Consider the following 25,858-nt stretch of genomic DNA (forward strand, 5'->3'; position numbering starts at 1 on the left):
ATAATTGAATTTGAGCTCTGAGTCAAATCAAGAGGTGAAGAATTCTGTAATTTCAAAGGGAAATTACTGTTTTTCAATTTCCCAAATTTGGGACCTAAAATAAATCTTGATATGTTCATTTGTAGAACAAATATTTTTGACATTTAAACAGTTTCTTCCACCTCCACCCAATTGAGTTGGTGATGCACAGTGTAAGGCAGAACTAAACTATTATTTATAAAAGAAAAGCTGAGACAAAAAAAGGAGGCATATCATATTTTGTACAAAATATCCATTTAAACTAAATTTATTAACAAAAACATATTTAATACTAAAATATTTTTGTTAAAATATTTATGCATTTTAACATTAATAATTCAAACACATACCTAAAGGTTCCACAATATTTTAATAGTCTACAGTACAGCAGGAGTTAAACATTCTCATTTTTTAAAATAATGGCAATAAATATTAAATTCCAGATGTTACTAATTTTGATTATTTTCTTAGTGTTAGAATTAAGTATGGTTGCTTTCAAAGTTCAAGATATCTAGCTTTACATTTCATATGTATATTTCCTTTATCCTCAAAACTGAAATGAACCAGCCCATGAAAAAAAAACCCCACATGCAAAATTATATTGCTTTAATGAGTACTGAAAACAGGAAACATTACAATGTAATTTTCCAGCAATAACAGTAAAGCTAAGTATACCTTCCCAACTTAATTAGAATGTTTCTTAAAAAATCATTTCTGCCTTATTTGCTGTATTGGTTTTACTATACAGTGTCCCACCTGCCTGGTCTGGAGATTTCAATTAAATGCATGTTGCATTTCAAACAATCTTCTCTTATAACAAATTCCAAACAAATACGCCATCAGAAAGCATTTTCCTCCTTTTCCTACCCTATCTTGTAAAAAGGACAGCACAGCCATGGGAGCATTTTATAATTTTGGGCAAGGAGTGCCACAATTGGTGTGCTGAATATAAACCTCTGTCTCCAGATAGTTCTCATTCGTCTGACAGAACGAATGAGACTGACATAGAGGCTGTATTCTTATCACAGAAATCAAAAGCTTTTGTGCAAATGCATTTTCTTGACAAGAGTTAAGAGTAACTGCCTGTTAAGTTTTTTTTAGGTACAAGTGATGAAGCCAGCAGACAAAGGCATCATTCTCTGCCTGTCGTCAGTAACTTGAGGGCTTTCTGTAGATTCTGCACTGCAGTGCTCACATCTTCATACTGCAAAGCACTGCCAGCAAATTTGCAGTATTTCTGGGCCCTGGCAAAATCTTCGGGAGTCAAACGAATTTCCCCTATGAAAACAGAGACAGATGACTAAGGTTCAGCTTCCATACATGACACATTTATTTATTTACCACCTGAAATGTTTTGCTAAGATCAGTGAACAGAAAAGCTGTCTGAAGCTTAAAGTGTAACCCAATACTTTGAGAGAAATTTGCCCTTTATCTAAAGTCTTTAGAAGCTTCAGTAATCATGTTACAATCTGCACAAAAACAATCAGCACAAAAAACAAGGACAAGATCCTGTGTGTTAACCTTAGATTCTCCCTCCCCCCCCCCCTCAAGTCTGGAGCGCAACTGAGGCCATTAATTGATTCTGCCTTTGTATAATTTGCAGAGATATGGGATCATCTCGTTACACAATAACACTCATTCCCTAGTAGAAGAATAGAGCACTGTGACATTTTATTTTTCCTGTCAGGTGAAAGAAAAGGCCAAACCTGCATAAGATACCAAGGCACTAGGAATTTAAAGCAGTAACTTTTTTGTAACTTTCATTTTGCCTAATGTAGAAGAATGAAAAATGTCCTCATTTCTAATAAAGCTATGCAGCAGTATAGTTGTTAAGAATTATTTCAAATTTAATATACTCTTATACTATAGAAGTCTAAACAAATGACAAAGGAAAAGTTCGCATTAAGTCTTTTTTACACAGCAATTCAATGGAAAGTAGTATTAATGAACAATGCAATTTCTGTTACAATTTCTTTATCAATAAAAGCAAACAAATGCTAGCTACTATACAGCTAATATTGACATATTCATATGATCTGTTTTGATCATTTTGAACACTAGCTAGACAGATATATGCTTACCATTTATCCTGATGAATCTGCATCTAAGCATACTGTATTTATTCATTGTTTAAAATAAAGTTTTGTTTGTTTTGCTGCATTTCAAAGGAATGAGCCCTATCATGTTAAAATACATTATAAACACAGAAATTTAGTGTCCTATGTTACAAGTTCCAGCTTTTTAAAATCTTAGTTTTCGTAACTTTCTAAGAGAAAGAACATTACAGCTATCTTATGTTGCTGGATTGACATTGAAACAGTTCTGAATCAGTATTGCCTTATTTCCACTTCAACAAAACCTTAGGAGCCACAAAACAGTATAATAAGTGCTTCTGAGGCAAGAATTAGGCCTCCTCCGTATTCCATCGGCCAGCCAGTGTCGGCTGGCAACCACAAGGAGGAGGGCCTTCTCAGCAGTGGCCCCGACCCTTTGGAACGAGCTCCCCGTAGAGATCCGTACTCTCTCCACCGTCCAGGCCTTCCGCATAGCCTTGAAGAACTGGCTCGCCCGTCAGGCCTGGGGATAAGGACTGTTACCCCGCCCGAATGTAGTATGCATGTTGTTTGCTATTTTATTATGTGTTGTAATCTCAATGTCGTATTCCCCCCTCCCTTGGTTTTCTGTGAGCCGCCCTGAGTCCCCTCAGGGAAAAGGGCGGCCTACAAATACAAATAAAACCAAAAAAAAACAAAAAACCAAACCAAGAATTTAATAATATATACAGTAGGATTTTATACATATTTATATATGCATTTATACATTATCTTTTCCTCACTTTAGTTATCATTGTGATGTTATCACAATTATTTATATGTGAAATTATATCCACTATAACCTAACAGTGATAAAGATAAAAAATCTTTTAATTTGTTTCAGCTTATTGGTTTCTTCATTCATAATTCAAATTTGTAACATAAAATTGTTTTTATCTTTTTTCTTTTAGAGATTAGATGGTTTGCTTTAGCAAATTAAAAAAAAGTTTTCACACACAGGATGTTTCTTTTGGTATACATTTGTCTTTTTGAAGTGAATAAATTTTTAATCCAGTCTATATTTTTCAAAAATTGTTAATTAATTAGCTAAATCTGATTTTAATCAGTGTAGCCCTACCTACAGTTTTTTTAAAAAAACTCTTAGAACAAGCATATTATTTATGAATTCACTTTGCATGTTCTAGAAAAAAAAACTGAACTTCAAATGAATTTATTTCAACAGGAGTCAAGTGTGTATTTGCATAGAGCAGCAATTTTTTCAAAGAACAAACCATGTCACAAAATATAGAGTCACTTAAATTTTCAATCTGTAACGTAACATCCATGACCTGATAAATGTATAAATCCACAATTAACTTTTAAGGTTTGGTCAATGGTGGCCTCCCTCTCTTTGAAAAACACAGCGTGAACACATTACCTCAAAGACTATCTCAAGGACATTTTGTTTTCTCATATTATGATGCCAAAAGAAACTTGAAAATCATTCTTTTAGAAAACAGCCAAGGCATCAGTCCAGTATTCAACTGATTTTCTGGAACAAAGCCTAAATTAACCAATCTAATCTTATTTTTACAGTATCTACTCTATTACATGCTCTGTTGGCAAAAAGCCTTATTTATTATTATTGAGGCGTACTTCAAATATTATTAATAATGTGCATCATGCAAAATTTTAGTTTTTATTTTAGATATTATTAATCACATCATTGGGCAGAATTAAAATTCTGAAGTGCCAAAAAATTTGACACATATTCATGGCTTATGCTGCCTACCAGAAGCGAGACATTTTGCAAATAGAAAGATCATATTTATATTTATTTTTGTCAAGCTTTTATCAAGTACACTTTATAATTAATGATAAGTCACTTAACATTAAATAAATTTGTCCATTTAGCCATATACTTGAAGTACCTTCGAAGTTCTATGTGAAATTTATTTGAAATTCTTTGTAAAATTCTGTATGAAAAGCATTTGCTTAGGTATCAATATAAAGAGCTTAATTTGAATATGTTGCCTGAGATTGGCAAATCTTTATGCATTTTTTTTTAAAAAAAGAACCGTTCCTTGTTAAATGCAAAATTAACAAAAGTAAAATCTTCCTCAAAACACAAAAAGTTAACATAGTTTAACAAGACCACATAAGAATTATTTCTCCTTATCCACTCAAATATACTATAGTCAGGTCTTTCAGAACTCTAGTGCTAGCAATAGCAATAGCAGTTAGACTTATATACCGCTTCATGGGGCTTTCAGCCCTCTCTAAGCAGTTTACAGAGTCAGTATATTGCCCCCAACAATCCGGGTCCTCATTTTACCCACCACGGAAGGATGGAAGGCTGAGTCAACCTTGAGCCGGTGAGATTTGAACAGCCGAACTGCAGAACTGCAGTCAGCTGAAGTAGCCTGCAGTGCTGCATTTAACCACTGCGCCACCTCGGAAGGTAATGATGAAAAATTGGTAATCATCCATCATTCTTTGGTCTACATAATGAGCTCCTAGGTCAATTTATAGGTTATAATTATAAATATATGAAATGTTGAGATCACAATACAGTCTACATTGTATCTGCTACATGTTTTGATACCAATTATGATTATGAATTCAATCTAAAATCCCGCCTTTCTATTAGAGGGCACTCAAGATGGCTGCCAATATATTGCCTCAACATACTAAAATGGAACTCCTTTTTCCAGGAATTGTGGAATCACATGATCAATTAAGATTCTCTACTAGAGATAACCAATTTCTATATTTTCCTCTTTACTTTGAAATTATTGCTTTTGCACTGAGTTTCATATATGTTATTCCTTATACACAAATACAGGACCAAACTTTTAAGTAGTACCAACAGTGTTTTTTTCTCTCCTTATGGTCAGTATTAGGTTCCATAGGGAACTATTTTAGACTTGTGTTAGGACTGGGCTATTTCAATTATTTTGGAAGTGTTTTCTGCTTAAAAGAGAATGCTGGGAATGTGGAAAAATGTTGTTCTGAACTCAAAACACCTATAGAATCATTGAGACAGTCCATTTTTAATAAACCTATCCTAATATTTCAAATGCAAAATGGCGGCTTTAAACTTGATGTATTTCTTATTTGAAATACTTTGAATCCAAGTGTTTTGCATATTCTGAAATATTCTTGAATCTATGATTGTAAACATGGATACTTTTTTCTTGGAGTACCTCCAATAATTATTTTAAAACAAATTCATGGTTGTGTTTATAAGTGCAGGTGTGCTGTAGCCAATTCTTGTCAATGATACAAACTATCAGGAAAACAAAACTTACCTGCAGTTTGAACATTATAAAGTGAAGGATCAACCAGGGGAACATTCTGAGGTGTGGATTGAATTGGATTACTTGTTTCTCCTATAAATAATAAAAAGAGAAAAACAAACATGCAAATTTAGAAATATCCTATTAGCTGGAATGGAATCTATTATTTCAGAATAATATTTGAGAACTTTTAAATAGTAATTAGAAATTGGGAAGAATGTAATACTTATATAGCATTAATGTTTCATATCCATCAGCAATTTAGTTTCTATGGTACAAAAATGTGCCTAACTTGATGATTAACAGAAATTTCTGGTGATTGCATGTCAGTTCTACTAAGAACAAAATGAGAGAAGAAAAGGTCTAGTAAATCCAGTACTTTTATCCCCACAAGAACGTAGAATCCCTCTCTATGTTACTTAACTATGTTGAAAGAGCATTAGAATGAATCAACATAAGCCATTGATATGGCTTATGTTGATTTTTTAAACTATATACTTTAGTTTTTTCTTTGTAAAATTAATGCCATAATCTAAAATACAATGGAACTACTTCAAAAGGAAGCAGCCTTTTTTAAATATGTCTTTCATTGCTTACCTGTACCACCTAATTTTACAGTGAATGAGTGAAAAATAGGCAGAGTGTTTAATATGCAAGTCTAAAATTATGATTTTAGACAGATATACTTAACATAACTTATTTGAATAGTATATTAAAAGTATTTTTACTTGGTTGGTTACAGAGTTGGCAACCACTTGTTTAACCTATGAGTTCAAACCTATGATAGCACTGAATGGGTGGTAGTTACAACTATAATTATTGTTGATGTATCATCATTCCTGCAATCAATTGATATCAATGTGCAACTTCCCCTGCTGGCTTCCCATAAATAAAGTCAATGGAGAAATTGGCAGGATATCAGAAATTGTGGTCAGATGAAGTTCTTGTTTAACAACCATCATGGTCTTAATTAAAAAAGAAAGAAAATGGGACTAATGGAACTGCCAGCGCTAAATGATGCAGTCACATGGTTTGTTTTTTACTTATGAACATGTCACCTAATGATGGAACTTTCAGTTCCAATAAGCACCAAGAAACAAGGACTATGTGTAATTGGAAGTAGGAGGTCTCTCAATATGAATTGCTAAGGAGCACAAATGGGGTTAATGTAGGCCATAGATTTCATATTAATTGTATTTGCTTTTGGTTATTCAGTATGGGAACAGAACAATTATCCCTCTTTGGACCTTTTGGTGTAATTGAGCATAGTTTTTCCTTTGTATTTATATGGTGCAATTTAATAGTTTCTCTTATCTTTTTAAACCAGCATGGATTTACAATAAATCTGACGGCACTACTTGGGATAGCTTCCTTTAACTGCAAAAGTTCTAAGAAATAGTTTCCAATGTCTTATTACGTAGTTAACAAATGTAGGAAATGATAAACACACACTGTTAAAAATATACAGATTACTCACCTGTGCTATGGGGTACCTCTGCAGGAGTGTTAGCAGGAGCATGAGCACCTGGTGGGATATGTATGCCACTGTAACTGCTTGTGGGAATATTACTTGATGGAAAGGTAGATGATGGTTCTGATTCTTGGCTGGATGGTGTTGGAGAACCTGCTTGTTCGTTTTCATCATCTCGCAAATAAAAATAGAGACACGTTGATTTAAAAACCAAATAGCCTTTGTTTATCAACTGTTTTATTTAAATGACCATTTGCAGTTACAATAGTGATGAATAAGTAACTTTATGGTCACTTTTTGCAGTCTGCAAATTTTATAAGTCTGTAAAACAAGGGAAAGTTGAAGTAAGATCATAAGAACAGTTGTGGTTTCATTTAGTGACTGTTTTGCTTAATGAGTGATCCAAACAGTGATTGTTAAACAGGAACTAACTGATAGCATTGATATCTGTGGATCAATGCCTTCCAACTTCACCTATTTTGGATAAGCACTGTGAAGGTAACTAAAAGCATCTTGCAATGTTATTTATTATGCTATAAGAACGTAGCAAATGTTTAGGATAAATTAACACATGCATAAGTTCAGTATTAAGTAGCTATTATTGACATCATCTAAAATTGACTAGGGGGGAACACATCATTTATAGAGTCATCTTTGATGAGATGGATAGCACAAAAATGTAATGAAAAAATAAACATTGATGCAATTATATTGACTGAAAATTTAAGAGACTAAGATGTTCTGTTGGCACAATAATAAGTATAAGTATAATATTTATTGTCATTGTATTTAAATACAACAAAATTGGTTTTAACCTCACTGGTGCAAAATTATAACAGAAACGAAAAAAGAAAGAAAAAGAAAAAAAAACTAGCGTGTGCATGGAGTGATTGTGGTTGTATTTAAAGTCTCACAGCCCAAGGATAGAAACTATCTTTAAACCTGTTTGTTCGGCTGACTATACTTTGATGTCTTCTGCCTGATGATAGAAGTGCAAAGAGACACTGACCAGAGTATGAATCATCTCTGAGTAAGTAATAAAGCTAAGATTTGAACAGAAAATGCCCATGCTCTGATTTCAGCACAAGAAAGTTGCTATTCCTTTTACCCTTAGGGTATTCACTTTAGAAATTACTTTTCTGCATAGCAGCTGCTCCTATTATTCTCCATTATAATTCTCATGACCTTGTTACCCAATCAATTGGCAATGATGACTATCAGTGGGTCTAATATTATAAGACTAAGATTTTTCAAGAATAATACTTTCAGAAAACACAGTGATTTCTAAATGTTAGCTCATTCTAGTTCAGTACTTTTTAGTTTCAAGAGAAGGAAGAAACTGAGCAAGCTGAAAGGAATGGGGGAAGTCTTCCAGTACATTTAAACAATACTGCTTTTCTTTTTGAAATGCACAAAGCAAGAACTATGAGTTCTTCAGATATTCTGGAATACAAACATTTCCATATGAACTTTGGCACGATAATATCCTAAACTTTGTGGGTCACATATCACATAAAATAGAACTTTAAGAACATTATTTAAAACCAATATACTCATTTTTATCTTACAAAATTAAGTGTAGTAAATATACCATGAATTAGATATTCATCCTATCCAATGAATAAATTTATTATGTATTGTATCATTTAATTTTTATTATGAAATGAACCAAATATTTTAAAATATTGATTTTTAAGCAATGATATATACTGCTGTATCTGATTATTTCTCAAATTATTGCTATGGTTTATGGTTTAATTTATTTGTATGCCGCCCTTTTCCCTGAAGGGACTCAGGGCGGCTCACAACTCAAAAAGGGAGGGGAAAATACAAACAAAGTAACAGAAACACAAAAACCATACATAGTTAAAAACACAACAATCGTACCATTCGGAATGGGGCAGCGAGTCTTTAGCCCCAGGCCTGTCGGAACAGCCAGGTTTTAAGGGCTATGCGGAAGGCCTGGAGGGTGGTGAGGGTACGAATCTCCACGGGGAGTTCATTCCAGAGGGTCGGAGCAGCCACAGAGAAGGCTCTCCTCCGGGTAGTCGCCAGTCGACACTGGCCGGCTGTTGGAATTCGGAGGAGGCCTAGTCTGTGGGATCTAATTGGTCTAGTGGAGGTAATTGGCAGTAGGCGGTCTCTCAAGTACCCAGGTCCAATACCATGGAGGGCTTTATAGGTGACGACTAGCACCTTGAAGCGTACCCGGAGACCAACAGGCAGCCAGTGCAGCTCGCGGAGGATAGGTGTTACGTGGGTGAACCGAGGTGCACCCACGATCGCTCGCGTGGCTGCATTCTGGACAAGCTGAAGTCGCCGAATACTCTTCAAGGGCTGCCCGATGTAGAGCACGTTGCAGTAATCCAGTTTGGAGGTCACAAGGGCGCGAGTGACTGTTGTGAGAACTTCCCGGTTCAGGTAGGGACGCAACTGGTGCACCAGGCGAACCTGGGCAAATGCCCCACTGGTCACAGCTGACAAATGGTGTTCAAAAGTCAGCTGTGGGTCCAGGAGGACTCCCAAGTTGCGGACCCTGTCTGAGGGGCGTACTGTTTGACCCACCAGCCTGAGAGGTGGAACACTTGGCCAATTAGTAGGAGGGAAGCACAGCAGCCACTCGGTCTTATCTGGATTGAGTACAAGCTTGTTAACCCCCATCCAGTCCCTAACAGCCTCGAGGCCCTGGCACATCACGTCAATCGCTTCATTGAGTTGGCACGGGGCGGACAGATACAACTGAGTATCGTCCGCATACTGGTGGTATTTTATCCCGTGCCGTCGAATGATCTCACCCAGCGGTTTCATGTAGATATTAAAGAGGAGGGGGGACAGGACCGAACCCTGCGGCACCCCATACGTTAGGGGCCTAGGGGTCGATCTCTGCCCTCCGACCAACACCGACTGCGACCTGTCCGAGAAGTAAGAGGAGAACCACCGTAAGACAGTGCCTCCCACCCCCACCTCCCGCAGTCGTCGCAGAAGGATACCATGGTCGATGGTATCGAAAGCCGCAGAGAGGTCAAGGAGCACCAGGATGGAGGCGTGACCTCCATCCCTGGCTCTCCAGAGATCATCGATCAATGCGACCAAAGCGGTTTCCGTGCTGTAGCCAGGCCTGAAACCCGACTGGAAGGGATCTAGATAAGTGGTTTCCTCCAAGGACCGCTGGAGCTGAAAGGTGACCACCTTCTCGACAACCTTCCCCACAAAGGGGAGGTTGGAGACTGGACGATAGTTGTTTAGGACGGCTGGATCCAAAGATGGCTTCTTCAGGAGGGGTCTCACCACCGCCGCCTTTAATGCGGGGGGAAAGACCCCTTCCCGAAGGGAGGCGGCAACAACCGCCTGGATCCAGCCCCGTGTCACCTCCCTGCTGTTAACAACCAGCCAGGAGGGGCACGGGTCCAGTACACATGTGGAGGCACTTACAGCTCTCATGGCCTTGTCCACGTCCTCAGGGGTAACAGCCTGAAAATCAATCCAGTGATGTCCTACCAGATTATCCCCTGGTGCCTCAGCTGGTTCTGCAAGATTGGAGTCCAGGTCCGCCCGAAGCCGAGCAACTTTATCCGTGAGAAATTGGACGTAGTCCTCAGCTCTGCCTTGCAAAGGATCGCTCGTGTCCCTCCTATTTAGGAGGGAACGGGTTATCCTGAACAAGGCGGCTGGGCGCGACTCAGCGGAAGCAATCAGAGAGGCAATGTATGTTTTTTTTGTCGTCCTCATTGCCCGGATGTAAACTCTGATGCTGGATGTTAAAAGTGCTCGGTCTGACTCGGACTTACTGGATCTCCATCGTTGCTCTAGGCGTCTCTTTCGGTGCTTCATCTCCCGGAGTTCCTCAGTAAACCAAGGAGCCCTCCTGGATCCACTGCCTCGGATCGGCCGTAAAGGCGCAATCCGGTTAAGAGCCTCTGTTGCTGCTGAATTCCAGGCAGCAACCAGAGTCTCCGCCGGACTGCAGGCGAGAGTATCAGGAATAACCCCAAGCTCCGTCTGAAAGCCCAACGGGTCCATAAGTCGCCTGGGGTGGAACCACCTAACCGGTTCCTCCTCCCTACAGTGGGGGTTTGGTCTCCGAAAGTCAAGCCTCAGTAGGTAGTGGTCCGACCATGACAGGGGTAAGATCTCATTACCCCTCAGACCAAGATCACAACTCCACTGCTCCAAGAGAAATACGAGGTCGAGCATGTGACCTGCCGAGTGAGTTGGGCCCCGGATTACTTGGGTCAAGCCCATGGCTGTCATGGAAGCCATGAACTCCTGCGCTCCATCAGAGTGTTCACCGAGCGAAGGCAAGTTGAAATCCCCCAGAACCATAAGCCTGGGAAACTCAATTGCCAGCTCGGCTACCGACTCGAGGAGCGAGGGGAGGGCTGCTGCAACGCTCTTGGGAGGCAGGTACGTTAACAGCAGGCCCACTTGACCCTTGAGGTCCAACTTCACCAGCAAGGACTCACACCCGACAAGCTCCGGAGCAGGGATCCTACGAGGTACTAGAGACTCTCGGATAACAATAGCCACACCTCCACCCCTTCCCTGGGATCGCGGCTGATGTAGCACCTGAAAACCCTCTGGGCACATCTCTACAAGGGGGACTCCTCCCTCCGGGCCCAGCCAGGTTTCAGTAATACATGCCAGGTCTGCCCTCTCGTCTAAAATTAAGTCCCGGACGAGGGGAGCCTTGTGAACTACAGACCTGGCATTTAGCGACAGCAGCCTGAAACCAGGGTCCTGATTACTCGTGCCATCCTACTATGCACAACTATGCATTTAATACATAAACAGACACACAATATATTTTGTTGTTATTAAAGTTAAGTGTCGAATGTCAAGTTTTCTTTCAAAGCTGAATTAAGCAAACAAACAACTCTCCCTACCCCAAGCTCAGTCACCCAGCAAAATATAGTTATGGCTAACTGGAGAAAAACTGATTAGTATCAAAATGAAGGATGCATAAAAATGCTATCCTCCTCAGTGCTACAGATGTTATAAATATTATTTGTAATAGCTTTTAGTTATATCAACGCTTTTATATTTATTAACCACAATGGGAACATGGCTGCAATTTTTTTTTGGAATCTCTCAAAGGTAAGTCTAACTTAAAACAAATGGCAATACAGGACAGGGAAGTTTCTAGAAGGACTTCTGAATGTATCTCATTTGACATATCCAATGAATGGCACGAGTTTTTAACAGATTTTGACAACCTAAGTCTATAAATTGTTGCAACCAATGCTAAGTTAAGCAATGACTATGCCATTGGGGTTAAATTTCAGACACTTAAAGACATAAATAAATCCCCCAGAGCTTCAATGTGAGTAAAAAAATACTTTTACCCATATTTCATTTTGTCTCCAAAAAGTGTTTTTATTCACTAATAAAGTTTCAACCAGCCCAGAGCAAATAATTTTTAAAGTAATGTTCACGTCTGTTTCAGTGCCCCTAAGATATATAATAAATATGGAAATTTGAACTGTTACATAAAATACTAATTTATGTATGTGTAACTGTTATATAAAACACTTATTAATGGATGAGCATGGTTTCATGCTCATTCATAAATAACAACTTATTTTAAAAATTTTGACAAACTATATATGCTAACCCAAAGTTGTAAGCAGAAATATATTCACTCAAGGAGCAATGTTTCTGAATTTTGAAAAGTAGGAAAAAAAGGCTGAATTGGGTGATTAATATATGTTAATATAATTGTGTGAGGGACAACTACCATTTCAACTTTTTGGAATACCTTGACAAAGTGAGTCTGACAGATTGAGAAATGGGGATGAGAAAAAAAAATAAAAGACAGACTCCTATCACATTAAATATATTTCATATGCTATTTACATTAACATAAAACATTATCAGTAATGTTACCAAGTTCTTCCATTCCAATAGGTCCAGATTGGGGAATCTCTCCATTTTTTAGACAGTTATGAATATATGTTGCCTTCCACCGGGCATATTTTCTGTGCTGAACATTCTAGAAAGTTAATGGAGAATTTATAATTTAAATTTGTTCATGTCTTAGATTGCGTAAGTTCAAAATTGAAAAGTAAAATAGAAATGATGATACGAAAGGGGAAATCGGCTGCAAAAAAAAATATTGTGAATTTTTGGGTCAGAACCCGATTTGGTTGTGGTGAGAAGTGTTTGTGACCAGAGGTTCTACTGTATTATTTACTACTTAATTCTGCTATATTTATTCCTTGTAAAATAAGAACCGCAATACGAACTTTTACTGGTCTTCTAACTTGCATTTTTACAAATTTATAGTGTAAAAGGGAAATCTAGCCCAAATGAATGGATAAAGCCATCTTAGATGAAGTTCTTGTTCCCCACTATATCTGTTTCATGATGATACATGCACTATATATTTGGATCCATTGAAAAAAATTGTAAAATGGATAAAATGTTCAAAACTTCTCCATGTAGAGAATGGGGGATATGGGCAAAGTACAGCTGATGCTTTGCCTAGCACATCCTGAAAGCCATCCTAATGAAGAAGGCATACAGTGAAATTGCTAGTATGACAATGATAAGGGAATGATGACTTTTATCTTTATTCTGCATAGGGATAGAAAGACATGGGGAACTATTGCTTCTTATCTCCTCCTCAGGAAAATGCTGACAAGAGAGTAGGGCTCTTTTCTTTTAGCTCAGCATCCATTTACTCATCTGGCCCATTAGGGAAGGTATTTATGAGATAACTTTAATATCATTAATGCATATTCAAGATTTCTAGGCCTACGGATTCAGCCCTATAACCCTAAAATTCCAAAATGGGCATTATTAAAAAAAAATTCAAAATGTACATAATAAAATAGAAACTATTCTCTCACATTTGATATGAACAATTCTTCATTCAAAGCTATACAGTCTGACTTATTCCTTTAAGAGAGACTCTTAACTCTCAAAACATTTTTTTTGCAGAGGAAGGACAAAAAGTTTACTGTAGGGTCATAACTATTTGTATTTCTCTGGGCAGATGCTTTTAAAATCAATTTTCCCTTAACTAAAAATGTTTGGGATGGTGTCACTAAAGAGTTAGCTACCAGCTGGGTTTTCATCTTTACTAAATATTTGGGAAGAAGATAAATGACAGAAGTGTTGTGAATTTTATAGGATGAAGCCTTGAAGCAAGCAATTTTCTAGTCAGTCCTTAGCAATATGCAATTCCTTCTGGCTCAATAATTGTAATTTCTTTCAGATCATTTCAGGCGTCAGCAATAAAACTGTTTTGAAGCAATTATTTTTCTCTCATGCAGCTTTTTTTAACCAGGTAGCAACCCAACAGCTTTACAGTTTTCTATATTTTTTTACTATTCAGAAAGTAGTACTTTCCTAAGTAAATTTTCAACAGGAAACAGTCACAATAACAGGAATGCAGCCCAGTTCTTACGGATGCTAGGTTATTTACTCTCTGGAACATTTGTGATTGCTGAGGAGAGAAGGTCATAACTTTGAATCTCAACAGGAATAATCTGTCTTGCCTCAAGAGTGGCATTAAACCAAAAATCTAGGATGGCTATACAATATTTCTAAAACGCCAAGTATACGGTGTAGTAGTTTCAAAAAAAGTTAAGATATATCCTCATTCCTTTCTCTACCAGAGAAATATAATGATCCTGAACAAACCATTCAATTTCTGTTGTTTTTGTCAAGTATATGACATGTGAATTGAAAATATATTTATTCAAGCTCACAAATGGTGTCTTTATTGTAAGTTTCCAGGAATTCATGTATCTTGCTTCTGGGTGATGAGTTTAATGTGCATTTAATTATCATTTTAGTATGTTTTTATTCCAGAATTACTTTTGAAATCTGCCTATATTAGTTTCATGAATTTCTGAGATGGCTTTTCATCTTATACAATTCCTTCAATTTTAATCACCAACAGCTAAGTACAAAAAAAATTGGAACTTCTTGTTAAAATTTGTACTTCGGAATATCCAGTAAAACCTCCTGCATACTTAAGAAAATAAATTGGCAGGGAAACTGGCATGCAGAATTTGAAGCAGTTTTTACAATAGTTTCCTCTTTCCTCTTTTGTCTGGCATATCTAACTCTAATCCAATGCGGCCAAAATCTAATAATGTCTGTATAAATAATTTCTTAATATAAAAAATATATTTATTTTATTTAAAAGGACAGATAGTTTAATAGGTAACCATTGCATAGATTTCTTTGTAGTCAATGTAATCTCCCAACCAAAGTGCTACTTATTTAAAAAAATTAAAAAGGCATTTGGGGAGTGTCTCAATATATTTATAGTCCTCAATTTATGATTGTTTAATGACAGACTAAAATTACAAGGATTATGGAACAGGTGGTTTCTGGCCACTGCAAAAGGTCTCACGCATCTATCCCTCACAAGATACATCATAATGATCTAGGTGATGGCAATCTATTTGCACTTATAACTGATTGCCAAATGTACTGTAATCATGTGTAATCCATTTGCAGTCTTCTCTGCTGATTTCCCAATAAAGTTTATGGCATTATGGTCATTGAGCAAAGTAATCACATGATATCTCATTTAATGATTGCTCTGCTCAACAACCAAGATTCCGGTTTCTAATTGTAGTCATAGGTTGAGGACTATCTGTACTAAGCATAATAAAAAGCATATATCTATTTATACAGTATAGTTTTCTTTCTGATTATACTGGAGAAATTAATTGTCTATGAATTCTAAATTAGAAGCCGGAACAGGAATACACATTGCCAGTAAATCACTCTCTTCTTGAAAGGAAATCTGTCATGCTTTGTCCTATTCTGTGATTTTTGTTGCCCCTTTTTGGAGTATATTAATTCTGGTTAGACATTTAAACTGGCCATTCTGTAATATTCCATAGTTTTGTTCTAATCTGTAAACAATGATAATGCATTTCATTGACAATGTCTCTTCCTTGAGGATTCCAGAAATAAATTTCTCCAAAGCCCAAAGAAAACTGTTGCATTTGCATTAGAATTCTTCTCTGCAATTAATATAACTAAATGGTTGCTAAATATGAGTTTTCTTATAATTAATATGTAACACTTGTAACCAGGATAGTTAAGTACAAATTTAAGATGGTTAAATTACAATATTAAAAATTGTTTCCTTTGTGTTTTATTATCGATAATATATTTTACTTACCTCATCTGTTAGTTCTCCAAACACTGTCAAGACATCTATGAGAAGACTTGCAGTATAAAAGGATTTAATCATATTTCTGGAAAAAATATTTTTTTTAAGAATAGGAATAAAAATACACATTTGAAAAATAATTAGACAAGTACACATTTTTTACATTAAACTCACAGGTAAGGGCAGAAATGAGAGCACTTTCAAGTTACATTCATTCTAGTAGTTTTCCAGAGTTTTATGCAACATGAAAGTTTTGATATTTTTATTTATTTATATCCCGTCTTTATATTATATTTACAAATAACTTAAGACAGCGAACATATCCAATACACCTTTTTCCTCGTATTTCCCCCCACCACAACACCCCAATGAAGTGGATTGGGTCTAAGAGAAAGTGACTGGTTCAAAACCACCCAGTTGGCTTTCTTGGCTAAGGCGGGATTTGTACTCACAGTCTCCTGCTTTCTAGTCTGGTCTAATAAAAACCATTAGTCAAGCTGGCTTTTTATTTAGATCAAATTTAGGCATTGCTTCAAGAGCTCATTATTACATCTAATATATATTTTCCTTTGCTACCTACTTGTGAAACTGACCAGCGCGATCTTCATTATCAGCATAAAGAAACATTTTCAATGCATAATTCTCCACATGGGCACAGCCAACTATTTCCTGAGTAATTGCTTCATTATCGCCAAGCTGTTTCTTCATCTAAAATATATATATATATACACACACAATTTAGCTGGTTATTTATCAGGCCCCATATTGTAACTGCAGGAGCAAATCAGGATTTCTGCTTCTCGAGTTGGGTTGCAAACTTTACTTATGTCAAGAGGGAGAATAAGATGGCAACTTTTACATTTTGTTCTTGTCAGTGCAAGTTGACAAGTTAGATTTTAATCTTTCACATGACTTAGAAATAAGAGGGTATAAATTATAGTAATTATACGTAATAAATTCCAAGTCTTTTGTTTTCAAAATTCAATTCACTCATACTGTGAATTTATTAATATAATTTAATACAGTTATTAAAATAAACTGAAGATTTCAAACTGGCTTCTTGTCTTCTCACTGACATGGATGAATAACATGCAGATAGGATGAGCAAGGGAAATAATTGTATAGGTCAAACAAACCTGTATGGGCATGTTAAAAATAACATTTTTAAAACTACATTTTTTCATAAGGTTATTTCTTTCCTCTGTTCACTTTTTCAATCTTAAATAGCAATAGTTCTTAGACTTATATACTGCTTAATATTGCTTTACAGCACTCTCTAAGCAGTTTACAGAGTCAGCATATTGCCCCCAACAATCTGGGACTTCACTTTGCTGACTTCAGAAGGATGGAAAGCTGAGTCAACCTTGAGTCAGTCAGGATCAAACTACTGGCTGTGGGCAGAGTTAGCCTACAATACTCTATTCTAACCATTGTGACACCATGGCTCAGTGGAAATGGAAATCACACAAAGCAATTGATGAAATATAAAGTCCTACAAAGAAGCCTGGTGGTATCAGATACACTTTCTAAGACACATAATGAAAATCCTTGGTGTGACTATTAATTACTGGACTTATAAGTCACTCCAATCAGCCAACTATGAATGGCATACAACTACTCAAACCTGTAATTGGGGAATAAAAGCAGATAGTTTTACATAGTTTTAGCTTTAAATTTTGACTAAGAATTGACATTTAAAATAGGTTTCCATGGCATCACTAGATGACACCCTCAAACCAAGAAATATGTAGAGCCAACCCCATTATCCTAGTCGATCTTATTCTCATTCCTGGTACACAGGATAAAGGGGTGCAAAGGCCCCCTTGGTCACAACTACCATCCATTTCCTGAATCGGAACCATCAGTCCGAGAGGATTCCCAAATTATGAATCAGCTGTATTTGGAGAAGTACAGTCGTGTTCCAAATTAAATATGGTATGTCTTTGGAATCAGTGGGCTTTCTGTCTTGCCACAATTAAATTTTAACCTGTTCCTCTTCATTCAGATCTGAACAGTCTCCAGCTACATGAACAATATTTCAACAGCTTAGGGCTCAGACTCTCCTTCCCAATTAGAATCATCTTTTCATGAAGGAGGACAATCCATGCATAACAGTATCCTTGATATCCAATCCTCAAATGCATCTCAGAAGTCACCATGATTGATGGTTTGAAATCTACTGACAGATCAAGCAGAACTATGAGGTTTACAATATATCTATCTCAGTCTCCTGAGACAACAATTAATGCTAACTCTGTACCGTGTCCTAACTGCATTGCGGAAAAGAGATGGAAGAGGCAGGCAATGACAAAGACAGAAGAGGTGGGATTCAGCACTGTGAAAGGATTCCACCGCAGCAGCCTGATTCCTATTCACCAAAGGATCGACACTTTTTTTAGAGAGAGGAAGTGCGTCTTATGGAGCAAAAAATATGGTAATTATCCACAGTATGCAGATGGCATCAAGATGATATTCTGACCCTTGTGGTTGCTGTGAATCAGTGTTACCAAATATTATTCATAGAAACTACACAGTAGGTCTAAAATCTACAAATGTATCCTGCGGGTGTCTACCGATACTAATAAATAACCATTACTGATTTTGAAGAATCCGTTTAATCAACAAAGTTTTACACTGTTTGTCTATAAGGAGCATAAGTTGTTTGGATACCAAATCCTACCAAGATATAATCAACTATCACAGAGAAAGTCTTGTATTTCTAAAATGGTTGCTATGTGATAGTGACAAATATTTGTAGCTTGGTATAGGATGAGAGGAGGTTCATTCTCCGAGCTTGTGAGTTGGTTTCCGAATGTTTTGTTACTAGGCTAGGTAGCATCTTCAGCAGAATTTAGAGGATAACAGTGTACGTGTTCTTCTGCTTATAAGAGCTTTGTGTGGCCAGTAGGTCTTGTGATAAGAAGATCATGTCAGGTGAGGGTAACTTCCCCTTGACAAGATGACTGGCCACACAAAGCCCTTATAAACAGAAGAACACAACCATGACATCCCCTAAATTCTGCTGAACATGTTACCTAGCTGGGTAACGAAATATTTGGAAAGCAATCCACAAGTTCTAAGAACGAACCTCCACGCTCAATTGTGGATATATTTAATTTTATTCACATTATAAACTACAAATATTAGAAATCTTTATTTAAAGAAAATGAAAATTATAAATAAAAAATATTCAGATAACTTCATTCTATGCCACAAAATAGATAATACTCAAATTCAGTTCAATTTTAGCCTTATGGCAATTTACCTTCCCACTCTGCCCTAATAAGGCATGTAGACAGATTCAATAATAGTTAATTCATAACCTAGTACATGCCAATGAATGCAATAGAACTATATAACTTCTTGTAGAACAGCATGAGACATTTAATATAAATAAAGATTTAATTAAATGGAGAGTTTATAGCTAATTTAATTGTGCCAAAGACCTTGAGAATTACAGGAATGCTTAGTCAAGCAGTCTATTGCAATTCAAAGAGCTGTTTTCAAAGATGTTACAGATTACAACATCTACAGTTTCAACAAGTGGACGCTGAGCTGCTGAATAGTGTCACTGTTGGGATTTAGAGAAACTCTTGCTTATCCTTACAAAACAACACCATGAACATTATGGCCCCTCTTACATTTCTTATGTTGCCAAAAAGACTGGAAAAAAAGAGGGGAGATGACTTAGTACAACTTTTAAAAATGTAGAAATCAGAAAGCTGTATAACACTGATGGTGCTGGTAGTATTTAAAAGTTCAATTTAAATCACATTCTATTGCTCTTAATTAATAGATCAGGAATTTCTTATATAACCACTCTTCTCTACACCATTATTGTACTTCGATTTTACAATTCAAACAATTGTAAAAAAAAATATGGACATCAAAATCAACAATGTCAATGAATGGATTGTGTTGACAGCAAAATCCACAGGAGGGCAGAATGTTGTAGGGAGTATAGAAATGTAACTGCTAGACTCAAGTATGCAAAAATATATTTAAATTCATGTTATCAGTGCCTTGTTAAACTCCAGAACCAAAATTTTTACTAATTTGCTTGTCTTCTGAAAATAGGCCTTCAGTTTCCTTATTCATCCCATAAATATCAAATTCAGAATTATGTAAGGAATTCTAAACACAAAATTAGTTGATTCATTAAAATTGTTATGTTTTGCAATAAAACTTGCAACTGGTGAAAACTTTATACTTAGCCAAAACTCACACATGCACACTTCCAAAATTGATCATAAAAACCTTTTATAATTAATACAGCTCAGATTTTATAATTATTAAGATAATTCCATATAAAAACACTGCTAGAATACAATTCTAGATATAATATGGTACACGTTCAGCTATCCCTTCAATGCAATGGAAATGTATATGAATATGCTATGATTTCAAATGTTTAGCCAATATCACCACAGTGAGATTGATAGATATTTAAATCTAACAAAAATAAATAAATAATATATATTCATTAGAACAATTTACAAATCTTATTTTTCTGGAATGAGAAGTTTTCAAATACTGTAGGAAATTTCTTTCATCGGGAAATCACAAACCCATGCCATTTTCATCCATATGAAGCAGCAAAGGATGGAAATGTTTCTTTTCAAAATAAATACTACCTAATTAAGAACAGATACATTGTAACTTCATTCATGTTTTTATTATTACCAGTAACATAACAAGAAACTTACAGCTTCAAGCTGATCCATTAGTTTGCATAAGAATTTACGACATTCTGGGTTTTTACTATCAATCTTCATACCTGTCTGCATAGCATACAAACGACCTGTAAAAGAAAAAAGACTCAATGAAGTTTAGGCCAGCAATTTACCTGACTAAACAAGATTAAGCAATTGAATTGCATTAGTAATAATAATAACAAATCAAGTCTAAGACAGTAATTGTATTTTTAAGGATGTAATAAACTATCATTTTAGTAATAAGAACTATTGATAGTACTTAAGTGTGAAAACCTGTTCCAATGTGAATATTGCTGTCTCAGAATGAATCTTAGAAAGTCTTCAATAGTTTGAATAAATAATATAAATACCTTTCAAAAATTGACTGAAGTTCAGACATTTCAATTTTCTTGAGAGTAAATTGAAATTGAAAACATATTGGAATGACACTGGTAAATGAAAGTCTAAACTGGATTTAATCCAAACATCAGAATACAATCTACAGTTTTTCTTGGAATAATTATAGATTTGCTACTATGTGTGCAAAAGCTAGGAGATTTAACTTACAATTAAACTTAAGCCATTTTTATTCTGTAGCAAAAAAAGAATACAATTCTGAAACCAATTCACAAAAATAACAGAGATAAACATGAAAACATATGCAAAAATCATATGAAATACTTCTGTTGGATTGCCAATTCACCTAAAACTAATCTTGTATATTCCCCCCCCCCGTGACCCGACAAAACCGCGCTGACAAAACCGCGTTGCTAAAACCGCGACGTCATCACCGTGGCGACAGAATGGCACTTTACAACAGCGCGGCGACAGAAAGCCGATTTAAGTTAAGGTAAGGGTTAGGGTTAGGTTTAGGGTTAACGTTATGTTTAGGGTTAGGTTTAGGATTAGGGTTAGGTTTAGGGTTAGCTTTTGAATGCTAGTAAAAGCATTTTGCCCTCCGCGGTTGTCGGCGCGCTAGGGTCGCATTTTGCTTAGCGCTTCGGACAGCATGGATTTGCCCTCCGCGGTTATGTCGGCACGGAAAAGGCCTTCGCGGTTTTGTCGGTGAACCCCCCCCCAATAGTTGTGTGTAGCACTTATATTTGACTGTGCAAGTTTTTAATACATTGGCCCCACACCTACATTAGTTTATTTCCAAGCGAGTACTAAGAATTTGTTTTAATTCTCCAGAGTTAGAACATTAAAGTGCCTCAGCAGTCATTTTGGAAGACATGCATTATTTCAATAAAGTGTTTTTGAAACCAGAAGACAGTAAAGTGACAATTTAGAAACTAACTGAATTGTGCCTCCATGTTAACTTCAAATATTCTCAGCTATAACTGCATTTCCTCCACTGATTTATTTAGTGAGAAAATGTATATGGTCATGCATCGTAATATACCAACATGTAATGGTAAGAGGTATCAGATTGTCAGTTTCTAAACTGGATCCAATTAATTTTGTTGTTGTTGAAAACTAGGGTGAGGCGAAATGATTTGAAACTGTTTTAAAAAAATGCACTAGGGCTGTGTATTCTTGTAAAATGATTCAGAAATTGTATTTTATATCTTGCACAAATGCAAAATAAGTAGTTTTAATGAACAGCAGAGCAGTGTTGCACTGATGCAAGTCATGAAGTATATCTCCCAAATAACTGTTGAAGTGTATAGCCCAAAAATAAATTCTAGAAATTATAAAGTAAAGAAAAACAAGCTGTTCTCCAAAAGCAAAAGATTACTTTATGAATCAGCTCGTTTTGAGTTAGATTTTTCACAAAATATATGTAATCAAAATTTTGAAAGCTTAAAATACATCAGGAAACATGGCCAGAACTTAATAGTGTAAGAGTTACTATTTTCATCCTGCCTTTATATGTATTATCCCTTCTATTTGATTTGTTCAGAAAATGCACAGTAGAACAGTATATACAAGAGACAAAACAAAAAACCTGTTATTCCAAAAATTACACAGGCTCAGTCAGAAAGCCTGCCATCTTGAGACATAGTTTTTATTTATTTATTGAACATATATCACCCCCACCACCCCATCTCAAAGACTGAGTCTGGACAGCTAACAGAAAATAAAAATAAGATTAAAAATGATAAAAACATCAAATAAGAAATATATGATCCAAAGATAAATTCAACCAACACCATCAATATAGCCAAGATATGGGCTCAACCACACAACCAAGTCCCCAAGTTCAGCAGTCAACCCAGGTTTTTAAAGCCTATGGAAAGCCATAGAATTGGGGCAAAGATAACTTCTGGGGCAATAGTATTCCAAAAGGCAAGTGTTGGTAAATAAAATGCTCTCCTCTAGGGACCCACCAGAGCCAGTGTATGATTTTCCTGATGGCCTTCACAGAACAGGTAGCTACAGCCTTGCCCTTGTCTGCATTCATCCACCAAAAAGGATCACTAATACCAAATTGACAGCTTTGGAAGCCATATTAACACCCCCGTTTTGGGGTGAAAAGTCTTCAAGGGAACAATCCAGGCCATTGCTTCAACTTTCCAGAAGAATCCTATGGAAAAACATTCTTTGCGCTGTCACCAAGAGAATTTCATCACAGACCTCATGAAGTTACCAAGAGTCAAAAAAATGAGTTTTTTTACTCAAAGCTCTTTGGTGTGTTCACACTTTGGTGCGAAACGCAAGATTCGTTTTTCCTGCCATGTAAATGTATACATCAGAACTAAGCTATGTTTCTCCATATCATATAATATATATGGGTGCATGCATAATGTATGTATGTATGTATGTATGTATGTATGTATGTATGTATGTATTTTGTCAAATTCATGTAGTGTATATTAGAGGTGGTGACCTTTTGAGAGCTATATTCTTTTTCTTGTTCCACATCTGTCATCAGACATTGGCGATCATGTTAGCAATTCTATATTTGTCAACAGCCATATGAAAAAGTGCTGTTGAATTTTGTCCAAACCAGACGCTTATATTTTGAAGCCATGATGTTCTTCTTCTGTCTGGACCTTGTTTGCCTTCAATCTTTCCCTGGAGAATTAAGTGAAGGATGTCATATCACATATCCAAAATATTCTAACTTTCACTTTTTAATAGCTTTGATGATTTCCCTTGGCTTTCCCAGGCGGCTTGTCACCTCATTTGTGATTTTGTCAACCCAGCTTATAGGTAACAGCCATGTATAAATCCATATTTCAAATGCTTCTAGTTTTTTCCAAGTAGTTTTCTGACAGAGACCAACTCTCTACTCCGTAGAGCAGGATAGAAAAGATGTAACATCTGACAAGCCTGATTTTCAGACTTAGGCTTTTGTCTAAGAGAGCTTATATGCAACGAAATTTCATTTTAATGTAAGCCGATTAGTGTACTTTCAAAGTGACAATAAAGTTATTCTCTCTGTCTGTCTCTCTGTGTGTGTGTGCGCGCGTGTGCTCACGTGACTCACCGAGGATCTCTCGCCCCCAGCTACGGCTCCCCGCCCCCAATGATATTATACCAGCGCAATAACAAGGGGGGAAGGGTCGGACCTAGTTTTTTGACAGTTAGGATACCCAGAGAGAACGTCAGCGGGGAAAGAGGGACGGACTGGGGGCTTCGCCGACAGTAAACCCCTCTCCCCTAACTTACAATAATAAGCTACCACAGGCTCACGCTTCTCGAGCTCCTGCGCGGTTCTCAGGAAATGTTGAATGGGCTTGAATTGCGGAGGCAGCGGGGGGAGTCCCGAGGCAGCCATGGCACTATGGGTTCACTTCAAGGAAGGCGATTCAGTTAAGGGAAAACAGCCGCCGCTACTACCGTACTCCTACTACTACCACTCCTGCTATGGACTACCGTTCAAGCACTTCCTCTTCCGGGGCGAGAACCGAAGAACGGGCTCCGACCAGCTCTTTTGAAGTGCGCATGCGCGAGGAGCGCCATCTGGATGCGCGGGTGGGAGCCGGTTGGAACAAAGAGGCTGTGGCTTCTGTGGTTTTTCTAATAAACGTCCGGGTTCCTTTCTGGAAATGGAAACAAGAGGAGAAGCAGGGACATAAAATCAAGCCATATTTTAGGGGGAAAACGATTTGGTAGAAGATAAATAGGGATTCATTTTTTCCCCCCAAGGCAGGCATTGGTGACAACTTTTTCTGGTAGATATACATTATTTTGCTTAGGGATGAGCTGACGAAAAGGCTCCCTTTTCTCTCTCTCTATGTTCTCCTACTTAATTGTTTCATTTGGGGGAGTTTCTCACTATTGGATCTCAATGAGCATTGCTGCAGGACCAACACCAAACAAAAACACCTGAAATAAACTTGGTAGACAGACAGCGTGTTCCTGGCAAGGATTTCTGTTATGGATTTCTGTTATTCACAAGTATAGCAACATTGCTGTATATCAATGTTTCTCAACCTCAGCAATTTTAAATTGTGTGGATGCAGCACATTGGCATGCTTTTTTGGGGGGGATATTTAGAAGTCCACACAATCTAAAGTTGCTGAGATTTAAGAACAGTGGTGTTTATAATAGAAATGCTTTGTTTCTTAGTACTACAAACTTCCAGAAGGGGGTTGACACTTGAATTGATATTTTTTTAATTTTGCTATTTCATTTGTTTTCTGAATAGAAAAAAGAGGTTGTTTGCAAGTACTTCTCAGGGGTAAAAAGTTGAGAATCAAGTCTCTTAGCTTGTCCAAAAACAATCCAACAATCATTTTAATCCTAACAGCATCCATTCTGCAGTATTTCTGCTTAATGATCATGTATTTGGGTTTGTAGGTCCCTCTTGTATTTTAGCTTAGAAGTTCTGAGCAGAAATGTTCTTGCTTCAGTATAATTACAACAATAATATAAAATAATACAATTGATACATTGATACGTAACCTATTGTTTTCTGGTTATGCAATGTTACAACTAATGAAATCATAATTCAGCACATAAAACATGGTTCCCAGCTGTCATTGGAAGCCAAAATCCCCATCCTCATGTCACAGTGTGTTGTTGTTTGGGAGCCACAGTCTGCTTCCTGCTTGTTCAGAGGTGTCAAAACTCGCAAGATTACGTTGTCACCTGACATATCGTGATTTCCCCCCTTCACTAAACTGGGGATGGGTGGGGCCAGCACTTGACGCATCTGGTCCATGGGTCGCAAGTTTGTCACTTCTGTGGTTGTTTCACTGGGACTGATTTTTCCTGATTTCCCATCCATTCCATGTTCAGTTTAGGAATAATAA

The 25,858-nt window shown here is 36.7% G+C and overlaps 1 protein-coding gene across 1 annotated transcript; it reads right to left on the bottom strand.

Annotated features, from left to right (window-relative positions):
* Nucleotides 1-270: 270 nt before the first annotated feature.
* On the bottom strand, nucleotides 271-24,495 carry VTA1 (vesicle trafficking 1). The gene is made up of 8 exons (XM_014058352.2): nucleotides 24,270-24,495; nucleotides 20,667-20,761; nucleotides 16,541-16,668; nucleotides 15,970-16,045; nucleotides 12,705-12,810; nucleotides 6,828-6,995; nucleotides 5,363-5,443; nucleotides 271-1,296 (listed from the first exon to the last, which is right to left on the bottom strand). The coding sequence occupies exons 1-8, from the start codon at nucleotides 24,376-24,378 to the stop codon at nucleotides 1,151-1,153; spliced, it is 909 nt and encodes a 302-aa protein (XP_013913827.1). The 5' UTR covers nucleotides 24,379-24,495; the 3' UTR covers nucleotides 271-1,150.
* Between the last annotated feature and the right edge of the window lie 1,363 nt (nucleotides 24,496-25,858).

This window comes from Thamnophis sirtalis, unplaced genomic scaffold (genome assembly GCF_051295495.1).
Source record: "Thamnophis sirtalis isolate CommonGarterSnake01/CBP01778 unplaced genomic scaffold, rThaSir2_p1.2 scaffold_6, whole genome shotgun sequence".
In the NCBI taxonomy this organism is placed as follows: domain Eukaryota; kingdom Metazoa; phylum Chordata; class Lepidosauria; order Squamata; family Natricidae; genus Thamnophis; species Thamnophis sirtalis.